Here is a 12,188-nt window from a genome sequence, read left to right on the forward strand (position 1 = left end):
ACATCCGGGCCAACAAGAGTGATTGGTATAAGTTGTAAAAACTTGTTTCATAATTGTTGTTAAATAAATAAAGTTTATATTTATAAGAAATGTATGACATATAGCTGATACACTATACAGTGTAGTATGTAATGACAAATGGCAAATTTAAGGCAACTTATTTTAAAAACAATTATGCCATAATGACAAGGTTTTATGGAGGGGCATCATACAACAAAAACAAATAATAGGTGATTTAAATATATATGACTGTATATCAAATATCATTGTATAAAGGAAAATTAGCACAGAGACCATGATAGACCCCTGAAGACACATTTGAACTCTTCCAATTCAATGGTTGGAATAGTTCATTATGAAATTTCAGGGGTGAATAAGTTAAATGTTTAACCAAAAACAGCATATCATTTGTAATATAAAACATTGAGTAGCTGGTTATGGAGAAGACTGTAGAACAGTTGTCTATATGAACAGGTGATACCTCTTTCCTACCTCTAACTTCTTAACACTTTCACCACTGTAGACCATAATTGGGCTCATGCATCTAGATCAATGCATGGTAGTCTACTAAAGTTACATAGGGATGAAAGGGTTAAACATGCATCCATTTATCATTTAGGCAGTGAATATACTGTACAGGCAAAGCAAAGAGAAAATACAACAACTGAACATGTTCAGTAGAGAAGACCAGCAAAGTTAAATAAGCATAACACAATTCAAATCTGAGTCAACAATGTGTTTTAACTAGGTAGCTTTCTGTTAGTTTCAAACACCAACATACCTGCCTCCGGCACACATGGTGTTTAACAAAATCAAACAAAATCAAACCATATACCTTATTGACAGAACAGAAATAAGAAGCTGACTTACAGTATATAAACAAAAAATATACACTAAACCCTCGATATAATACCCCACGTTTACTGCCACCTCGTTTACCGTCAACATATTTCAATATCCCTTTTTCTCATTTTCCTAAGAATTGCTTTATACTTTTGCCTCGATTTATCGCCAGACCCCTTTATAATGCCAAATTTTTCTCAGGACAAATGGTGCCAGTATAACAAGGATTTAGTGTAGTTGACATTACATACAGCATTAACAAAAAGCCTTTTCACATACAGCACCCAACTTTAAAAAGGAAATGGTTCACAAACAGCTTTGCTCTAAACAGGAAGTGGTTCATTACACAGGCACTAATCAACAAACAGCATGCACCCACTGAAAACAGGAAGTGGTTCATACACAGGAATAAATCAACATACGGGACCTACTTAAAACAGGAAGTGGTTCATACACAGGAACTAATCAACAAACGGCAACCACTGAAAACAGGAAGTGGTTCATACACAGGAACTAATGAACAAACGGCACCCACTGAAAACAGTAAGTGGTTCATACACAGGCACTAATCAACAAACAGCATGCACCCACTGAAAACAGGAAGTGGTTCATACACAGGAATAAATCAACATACGGGACCTACTTAAAACAGGAAGTGGTTCATACACAGGAACTAATCAACAAACGGCAACCACTAAAAACAGGAAGTAGTTCATATTACAAATTTAACATAAAAAACGTAACTACTACAATATTATAGGTAAACCTATGGCTATCACAGCAGTCTATAAAAGTGAAATTGACAAAAGAAATATATCCCCCCAAAAAATAAAATTCTGTCAAAGCTGAACTCCACATATGAATCAGATCTAGAACTATCACAGAAATATTAGGTACGTATGTATGTCTGTACATTGTAGGTTTATAATCTGTTTTGGAGTCCGACCTGATGTGGGTTTACCAAAACAAACTGAACATGCATATACTGTGCTCTGATATTGAGTTAAAAGGGAAATTACCTCTATCTGTGTCAGTCACTTTAAGCTCTATAGATTGTAGCAACTGTGACATATAGCATATCTATTTCTCTCATTTCTGAGTGTGTAAGATAGAGCTGTCCAGGGTAAGAAATTGTATATGATACCCCGTTTCACATGACGTGACGTCACAATTGCTCAAGAATAACATGACGCCGCAAATTTGGAAAAGTCTGATGCCGCAATGCATATGTGGCAAAGGCGATGTGATGAAAATACAACATCTTACAATATTTTGAATATAAAAGTTAAAAAGATGAGATTATTTTTTTCTGTGTAAACTATGTTTGCAAATATGAGGTATGCTAAATCATGCTGACAGTAAAAAAAGCTCAGGGGAAAAGTCAACTTTTCAATATGGTATCCAGTCCAAATGCATTTTCATCGTTTCTTAACATATTCTGGTGTTTGGAACGAGAGAAAAGTACTCTCTTATGATATGTCCTACAGTCTTGCACTAATCCCACATAGGCTACATATCCTATAGGCCAGGCCTATCCTCATAGTTATTACAGATGCAATAATGCAAATTATTGGGAGAGAAGCTAAAAGTAAAGTTTATAGCCAATTGGTAACCTTGACAACATGTAAAACTTATCTTGAAGATGTGTATACCAATGATAGTCACCGAACATATATAAGGCATGTTATAGAGTTATAGCAGGTGACAATGCAAATATTATAATTCATGGAGGTATTATATATATAATACATATTGGTAACAAGTTGTACCCTTATTGACTGTAACTTTAATAAATTTGAACAACATATCATTTAATATCACAGCTGGTCTGGTCATGTAAAGAATTTTCACAAGAATGATATTCACATAATTACCTTGAAACATTTTTATCCGGAGATTATAAAAGTTCAATAAAAATTCATAAAATTACTTATAAAAAAATATTGGTATATCTGATTATGAAATTCCTTCGAGAGAAAATGCTGACATCATATACCGCATTTAACTGACAATAAACCCATACCTGATAATAAAAGCCTATCCAAGCCTAATCCAATTAAAAAAAAAAATGTGATCTTTTTACATGCCCATCCCCATATCTTAAGTCAGAGATTTTTGATTGACCACCTGGGCTTATTGCAGGATAAATACGGTAAACATTAATATGTTTAGACAGAAACTGGAATTTTAAGAAGTTATATACAACATAAAATCATTAATTTTGCAATTTCATGATACAATGATTAAGTAGGAAGTTATAATCATCTAACATTGTTACACTTGACTCAGAACAGATTGTTCTTTGAAACAGACATTAATTTTTATATCCTATAAATATGAGTCTTCTTGGAATCCGCTCTCTATCGTCTAAATAACTGTAACCTTCAGCATATGTAGTGATATATCTATAGGACCACGCAGGTCTCAATGTTTTTATCATCTAAATAACGACAAATGTTAAAGGTCATGTTTCCTATCTCCTTCAATCTGTCACTTTTTGTTCCATGACGAGAGCCTCGTTTTGAATCCTCCGTCTGGTGAAGGGGTTTCTTTCCGTGATTTGTTGGTTTTCACTGACGAGACGCCAGATATAGGTCGTGAGCGCGTGGACGGACGGCTGTCGCTTCCGATTACAACATTTAGGAATGCCGACTTCTTACGACCGGAACTTGGGGCAGACTTGGCTCGACTAGACATTCGACTGTGTGCTGTCCCTAAAAGGTTGTAATGATGAAGTACAATTAAATGTATGAGCAACCAATCAAAACGAATGTAAATCTTATTTATTAGGTAGAAACGGCTAGACAATATCGGACAGAAGCTTAAGGTTAATCAGCAATATGTGTGCTGAAACATGTCAACTATCATAAATATTGATTATCCATCAGATATTGTCTAGTCATTTCTACTTGAATTTTCATTTCTTTTGGTGCTGGACTTGTGTATTCCCTTAGGAATTCATCCGCGGAAAACCATCGAAACATTTGAAAGATTTGGATACGAATGTTGCATCTCGTTTGCTTATTGTATTATGAATCTTATTTATCCACTTATAATGTCCTAATATTTATTTAATGACAAATCGATGCCAAAAACAAAAAAAAGCACTGTTCAATTTTTATAATCATTCATAATTTATAATGACTGATAGATTCTTAGTAAATATTCCCTTTTAGAATGTGTAGTCAATATCAGACAAAGTGGTTGCTCTGTACTAATTGTATAATTCTTTCACCACTGTAGACCATAATGAACTCATCCAGATCAATGCATGGTAGAGTCTACTAAAGTTACATAGGGTTGAAAGGGTTAAAATAGTTTTTGCAGTTGTGAGATTCTAACTTAAGGATGCAAGTTATCTTACTTTACCAGACATTATCCAACTTCTTCCAAAAGAGTTCCACTGTAAGATTCATGTAAAAGTTATTTTTAACTAAGGTTATTTAATTGATGATAGGCATACACATTAACTCATTCACCCCTGAAGACACATTTGAAACCTCCCAATTCAAAGGTTGGAATAGTCCATTATGAAATTTCAGGGATGAATGTGTTAATCAATAAATGAAATTCAAAATTATTAGATAAATTTTAACTCTATAATGTCCAACCTGAACACATGATTGTCAAAATATTACTGGTAGATTGTTATGAAACATAGTTATTAGTAATTGTTAGGAGAGCTAATCCAAGGGGGACAACTCACCTATTCTAGGCAGGGGAGTCACTGGAGGACCACCATTGATCTCCAAACTGTAAAGAAGAGTCTTGCATGTTACTGAACATGAGTCACTAACTAATTAATCAATTAATGTTACATGTACTATTATCATTCATATTCGAATTCACCCAAATGTTTTGATGAAATGACTGCTTTTTTTTTTTTTTGATTTTCGATCCGAGTAATACACAAAAATGTTAACTAGATGTAACAACATTATATTCTGACTAAACATGATTTCATTGACAGATGTAAAAAGGCTGATTTTATAATTATCAAACATTTTCCTCAGTTGCTGGAATTGTGACAAGTTAGGGATGTGGGACAACTGAAGTTTATTTTGTGCAAGGCTCACCATAACAGCCACTGATGTAGCTTAACAGCTAAATAAATATCAAACTTGAAGTATAGCAGATATTACACGATCCCAGAATGACCCTGACCTTTACCGCAGGAAACATCGAACTTACCACTGCGATGGAAGTCCGACAATCTTTGCCCGCTGGAAATCCTCCACAAATTCGGAACTAATCTTAGCATTTTTGCCTATATTGTCCACCAAACTTTTGTACAGACCAGGTGTGTTCCTGCAGGCACTGAACAACAATCGGGCCGCTGTTCTATTGAACGTCATGTACCCCATGGCAACAGCCACAGCACTCCGCACCTGGTCATTGTTAGAATCAAGTTGTTCAACTAGATGTTCAATGGCGCCTGTGGTTACCATGGCATCCGGGATGCCTGCCCTAGTGTGGGCAAGACTAGAGAGAAGGCTCGCAGCCAATACGATCACATTATCATCCTCGTGGTTCAGCTTCTCCACGAGCATGGTGACACCTCGGGCGGTCAAGTTCACCTGGTCCTGGTCAACAATGACCCGAGCCAGCACAGTGATCTAAACAGAGGGAGAACATGTCTGCAGTTAGCTGTAGTCAGGGTGATACAGAACTTGTGAGAAGAAAGGTGAAATCATGTAAAAATCAGATAAGTTTCTAAACATTTGCTTATAATCCTTTCAACACTGTAGATTATAATGGACTCCTTCAGATCAATTTATGGTAGAGGTTATTAAAGTTACAAAGGGGTGAAAGGTTTAAGGTTGGTAAGTGGGCTCATATAGCACAACCAGTGAAATGTTTTATGTGTGACATTAAAATAACCAGTAAGATGTATCCTCTGTCACCTTCATCATTTTTTTTTTGTAATATTGATACAGGGAGTTGTGAAGAGACAGGTGACATGCAAAAATCTGATATGGATACTAATTTTTGATCATTTCATTTCATATAAAATAGGGTCCAATGTCATGGTTGTGGGTTGTAAGTGTACTGTGAGGAATCTACAATAAATATCCAGCAGTTGGTTCTGATGATGGCCAGTCTAGCTAGCCAAAACATGTAAACCATAAATTCACTACAGATTCTAAATATTGTTGCTTTTAATGTCTGTCTTATTTTTTGCTGTAATTTCATACTTTTCTTCAGTCTGATAAAGGTGACAAGAGTATGTAACTGTACTAGTCATCAGAATATCACACATAAACTTTACACTGGATGTGTTATGTGAACCTCACTCGCAGTGTTCAAATTGTCAAATATGATACCAGTTATCAATAATTTCTTAATTATTAAACCAGAAATCAGCTGATGCTTGTTTAAAGAAAAAAAATATTATAATAATAATAATCATAATATTTATTATAATAATGATAATCATAATATTTTAATTGGTATACAAAGCATTCCTGTTTTGATATTTTTTTTACCTGGAATGCTGCATAACAGACGAAGTAGGGGTCGGTAGAATTGATAAACGGTTCAAACACCGAGTACTTGATGCCGCCAGCTTCTCGGATTGCAAACTGCTTCGGAGTGTTGTTAAAGGCAAATATTGTCAGAGCCATTCCGGCCCTTAGTCGAATCTCCTGTAAACCAAAACCACAGATAGATGATTATGGATGAACTTATTGTCTAGGAAACACTTAAATATTTTTGAGTTAAAATGTTCTACAGTTTTGTACAGTTAGACATAACTTGATTGGTCTTCACTGGGACCACTAGCTTGGTTGGTATGGACAGGATTTCGTACTTGTTAACTCCGATTGGTCAAGATAGAAAATTTCAAAAGTTTCTATGGGGAATACGGGTAAATGCTTTAATAAGTGTATTAGGAATTGTAGAAAAAAAGGCTTTAACAAGTCTCTTATAAATAATCAAAGAGAGTACATGTGTATTAACTCATTCACCCCTGAAGATACATTTGAACTCTTCCAATTCAAAGGTTGGAATAGTTCATTATGAAATTTCAGGGGTGAATGAGTTAAGAGTTATTTGGGCTTCAATAAGATCAGAGATGGGTATTTTTTTTTCTATATTCAAAATTCAATAAATTAAAATCATTTTTAAATTAACATTAAAGTATAAAAGGTAAAGAAAATACTACAAATTTCAAAAGTAAAACTTACCTCATTTTTTGACTTGAGCAGGTCCAGCAGCATGTCAAACTTAAAGTTTTCACAATCTTGTAACTTCTCCTGGTTCTCCGAGTTACTCAAAATGATGCACCCCAGGGAGGTCGCGACCTCTACCTGTACTTTCTCTGACAGTGGGTTGTTGAGGACACCGACCAGGATAGGAATGGCGTTTTCCTCGGCAATCCTTTTCTGAGACACTTTGTTATTGCAGTAGGCAACACCTAGAGGTCACAAGAGGTCAAGGTCATTTAACAGGATCGAGAATGTAAGTCACATGTCACCAATTATCTATGTTTCAAATAAAGTAAAGGTTAGACAACTCAAGAAGTGACCAATACCCATAAAGTTGTATTTATGCACTTCAGTCAGAATGACCTACTCAATTTTAAGCACCACAAATACTACATGAGGGATGATAGCAGCCTACACTATTTTATCTAGTACATAAAGTTTACTTTTAACTAATATTATTTGTTGCCCTTTATATTGTGGGCAGACCTACAGAAACTATGTCAGGATCCAGGCTTTCTGGGCTGAAAAGTCCTGGACCCAGGAATGACAAAAACAATTGTTTGGCCCCTAAATTGTGAGTTAAAAAATAAGCATATATCACTTGCAAGTACAATGTAAGTTTGTACCAAATGGTGCAGAAAACAGTTGTACCAAGATGCAAATTTAAGGTCTGAATTCTGAAGATTTGCTAAGAAAGCATATTGCCTGCAATCAATCAATCAATGTCAAAGTTTGTTTGTTTGTTTGTTTGATTTTGTTTAACGTCCTATTAACAGCTAAGGTCATTTAAGGACGGCCTCCCCTGTGTGCAAGATGCATGCGTGTAGTGTATGTGTGTGTATTTTGGGAGGCTGCGATATGTTCGTGTTTGTCTCCTTGTGATAGCGCGGAACTGATGCCGACTTTATAGTGCTACCTCACTGAAACATACTGCCGAAGACACCCAGCAGGACGCCCCACCCGGTCACATTATACTGACAACGGGCGAACCAGTCGTCCCACTCCTAATTTGCTGAGCGTTAAGCAGGAGTAGAAACTACCATTTTTAAAGACTTTGGTATGTCTCGGCCAGGGGACAGAACCCAAAGCCTTCCTCACAGGGGCGAACGCTCAACAAATGGCCAAAAGTGAGGCATTGTCAAGGGAGACATTAGGAAGAAGAAAGTTATTTAGAAAGGAGAGAAGAGATAAGGTCCCAAATTTAGTCGCCTCTTACGATCATGCAATTGGGGGCAGCAGGTACATTCTTACGCCCTACCTGCAGGGCAATATCAAAGAACTTTCCGAAAATATATATCAGGCAACAGACCTAATATATATATATACTCCTTATGACTTACCAACACAGAGAATTCCAAGCACCTTGATGACCCTGAGCACCACTCCCTCATTTTTGCCATAGATACGGAGCAGACGGATGAGTTGCTGGAAAGCATCAGTCTTGGCAAGCTTGTTCTGGTTCTCAATGTTCTCCCGTCCCAGGGCAATGGCCATCATACAACCTACATAAGTAAAGTATCATCACAGTACATGGCCGTCCAACTTCGCGAGCCAAGGGTGTTCAATACGATACTCTTCTATTCACCTACATAAGTTAAGTATCATCACAGTACAAAGGATTTAAAGAAGGACAGCATCTATATCCTTACAAAGAAAACTGGTTAAATATGTATACTACCATAATTAATTGAGCTTCAGAAATATATATTTAACTTTATGTATTTTACAATATTTGCGAAACAAGTTCTACAGTATAAACTTATATTGATCACTCTTGTTGGTCTGGATGGTAGCATTCAGAGGTGAGGGGGGGTTAGTGTGGTAGAAAACCTGAGCACATGAAGATCTAGAGATCCCATGTGATAGGGCAGGTGACCTCACATCTTTTCACATCCAATCAGGGTAGCATTCGGGGGGGTCTTACTAGGGGTATATGAAGATCTAGAGAATCCATGTGATTGGTCAGGTGACCTCACACCTTTTCCCATCCAATCAGGGTAGCATTCGGGGGGGTCTTACTAGGGGTATATGAAGGTCTAGAGAATCCATGTGATGGGGCAGGTGACCTCACACCTTTTCACATCCAATCAGGGTAGCATTCGGGGGTCTTAATTACTGGGGGTACATGAAGATCTAGAGAACCCATGTGATAGGGCAGGTGACCTCACACCTTTTCACATCCAATCAGGGAGCTGAACTCTTAGCCATCTTGGTGAAAGGCGAGTGTGTTATCCACTTTGCTACCTGACCATCCATAATATCAAACTTTCTGGACTGTCTCAGTTTCAGACATTTGAATTAAGCTATAATTTTATCACTATATACCATGTGTTCACAAGGTTTTTTCGAATTCCTCAGTGATGCTTTTGGAGAAAATAATGTTATATCTATCAATTGCTATGACAAATCTATATTACAAACCTTTAACCCTTTCACCCCTATGTAACTTAAGTAGACTCTACCATGCATTGATCTGGATGAGTCAGTTAAGGTCTACAGTGGTGAAAGGGTTAATTCCCACAACACTTACCAACGTGTAGGAGTTTCTCCGTTGAGTCGTACAGCATGCCACATATGTTAGAGATGGTTGTGCTTTCTGCAATGTATTTCTGCTGTGTCTTTGTGTTTCCTGCCAGTGACCAAAGAGTACATGCCCCTTGTTCCCGTACCTCCACATGGTAATTCTGAAAACAAGGTCAAGGTCAGATATATGGCAAGGTTATATTCTATACAAATTACGTAAGCTGAAAGAAGGAAGAGTTACAAATTCACATAAGAAGTCATTTAGTCATGCATGATAACATGTATGTAGAAAAAGACAAATTTGAACTCGGAGGAGTCAAATGCACCTCTGGACTCCGTCAGATCTAATAGTTTAATTGCTATTCCTATGATAATTTCTCAAACAGATAATCCTTTTTCTTACTTCAATGACTGTTTTCCTGTCTTAAGAAAAATCTGTTCATGAACATTTTACCTGGACTAGATGATGTAAAATGGCTTTACAGTAGATGAACAGATAATATCTCAAAAAATCCAAGATATTTATGCAATTAAATAGTGTTCTTTTGGTAAACTTCTTATTACAAGAAACATTATAATTATTTGATGTAAATATAAGGGTTAATTCATATCACAGCTATCCATTACCTTGAAGAGTTTCAGCAGAGCCTTCGGAGCATCGAGATCAAGGAACGCCTTCTGACTGCGTGGGTTGTTCTCTGACAAGGCCTCGATAGCATTGGCAGCCTTTACCTGTACGGTGACGTTTTTCAGGCCCTTTATCAGATCTACTAGGGGCCTGAAACAGATTGTCATACTGTTATTGTACAAGTTGTCTAGGGGCGACTAACAGATCTTTGCTATATTTATATCAATTGTCCACACTAGCTAAAGGTGAGTTGGATGCCAACCAGCCCATTTCCTTCTGCCTCAGTCCAAGCACTGTTTTTTTTTATCTCCAGTAAAGAGTTCCTACTTTGTTTGGAATATTTCTAACTTGGATTTGCTTGCAAATTTACAACAACAACAAATTATGAATGAAAAATAAAAATACGTAGAAGGAGCGGAAACATGCACAGCCACACCAGGGACCCTCCAAACTCTACACAGACGCTCTAGCAATTGAGCTATGTAGTCGCCGTTGATTGACCCAGTCCAGTTCCGTTTAACATTCGTCCCTCCTTTTTCTAAGTCTTCGCCCCTGAAGACATCCTTATTTACAACCCATGTTCGGGTATCCCCATGTCAAGCATTCACCAAGTACTTGAAACAATGGTTGGTCACAGGTACCAAATGCAGTTGGATCAGAAAAATGCACGGCCAGACCGTGGTTCGAACCAGAAACTCTTCCAACTCTATAGACAGACACTACACCAATTGAGCTACCTGGTCCCGGATGATTGAACCAGTCCAGTTCCCCTATACTCACAAAAACAACTTGTCTCTTCCATTAGGGATTTGATCCCTGGACCGTTGATTATGAAGAAGGTGGCTTATTATCTACTGTGTGATATTTGTAACTTAGTTTGTTAATGCTTTTTTCACAAAATAATCAGAGATTCAACTTACTTGACAGCGCCCTCATTCACCACTGTGTCCTGATTACTCTTGTTGCCCTCGGTTACGGCTGCTATGGCCGCCGCTGTGCCTGCCTGAAGGATCTCTGTAACAAAACAGGGTAATGTAAAAGTGTATATTTTGTATGTATCAGGATTCCTACTACATTAATTTGATAAAATCTCAAAATAAAGGAACACAGTAAGGTGATGTTACACTTAACCCTTTCACCCCTATGTAACTTTAGTAGAATCTACCATGCATTGGTATGGATGAGTCCATTATGGTCTACAGTGGTGAAAGGGTTGAAGAAACTGGGACAAACCATTGTGGATCTCAATATTCAGAATATTGTCATTCTCCCTATTGCGTGTTTAATTGCTGAAATACATATATATTTTCTATAATAAAACTAGAACACTGACAGGTCAGCAAGGGCCCCTTCATGCACCTGACTGTAACCCCATGGTCTATTGTTAGGAACAGTAACCTTGACCTTAGAATTTTTTTAAATACCTATTTGCACATCTGCATATCACAGTGTATCACCATGTCAAAAATATTAGACTTTTGGATTTTGCATTAAGGACCATCCCCCTATGGCCTATTTTTAGAAATAGTGACCTTGACCTTATTTTTTTTTTAAATCTCTTTTGTACACCTACATATGACAGTGTATCATTGTTAAATGACTTTTGGATTGCAAGATAAGAACTGCACCCTCCCTCAATTGTTCTTTTTTAGTAACAGTGGCCTTGACCTTAGAAATTTGACTTTTCAAGTCCCTATTAAGTCACTGCCTAGCTATAGACCGTCCTACAACTGAAATGGCTTAGCTGTGTTATTTCTAGGCATGGGAAAGAAGACTTTAGATCATTACTTTTGACTTTCCTTTTCAGACCTGCCCCAATAACTGGCAGCAGCTGAAACTTTCATCCCCTTATATTATAAAATGATGCTTTATCCTGAAGTTTATTGAAATCTGTTGAGTGGTTTCGGAAAGGAAGTAAAAAACTATAAAAGATAACTACGCATGACAGATGTATGTCAATAGCTCAATTCAATCTTCAGCTCATATAA

At 37.0% G+C, this 12,188-nt stretch overlaps 1 protein-coding gene across 4 annotated transcripts in view; it reads right to left on the bottom strand.

Moving 5' to 3' along the window:
* Positions 1-13: 13 nt before the first annotated feature.
* The window catches only part of LOC110464349 (ankyrin and armadillo repeat-containing protein-like), a 54,575-nt gene continuing 42,400 nt past the window's right edge, over positions 14-12,188 (bottom strand). For all 4 annotated transcript variants that reach the window (XM_021519530.1, XM_021519531.1, XM_021519529.1 and 1 more), the window contains 9 exons: positions 11,121-11,214; positions 10,200-10,350; positions 9,580-9,733; positions 8,390-8,551; positions 7,029-7,258; positions 6,330-6,488; positions 5,035-5,459; positions 4,550-4,596; positions 14-3,557 (listed from right to left, as the gene is read on the bottom strand). In XM_021519530.1, coding sequence (XP_021375205.1) covers positions 3,334-3,557; positions 4,550-4,596; positions 5,035-5,459; positions 6,330-6,488; positions 7,029-7,258; positions 8,390-8,551; positions 9,580-9,733; positions 10,200-10,350; positions 11,121-11,214 — 1,646 coding nt within the window. In that variant the 3' untranslated portion in view covers positions 14-3,333. The remainder of the gene's footprint in view (positions 3,558-4,549; positions 4,597-5,034; positions 5,460-6,329; positions 6,489-7,028; positions 7,259-8,389; positions 8,552-9,579; positions 9,734-10,199; positions 10,351-11,120; positions 11,215-12,188) is intronic.

The sequence above is a fragment of the Mizuhopecten yessoensis genome, unplaced genomic scaffold (assembly GCF_002113885.1).
Source record: "Mizuhopecten yessoensis strain PY_sf001 unplaced genomic scaffold, ASM211388v2 scaffold10985, whole genome shotgun sequence".
In the NCBI taxonomy this organism is placed as follows: Eukaryota; Metazoa; Mollusca; class Bivalvia; order Pectinida; family Pectinidae; genus Mizuhopecten; species Mizuhopecten yessoensis.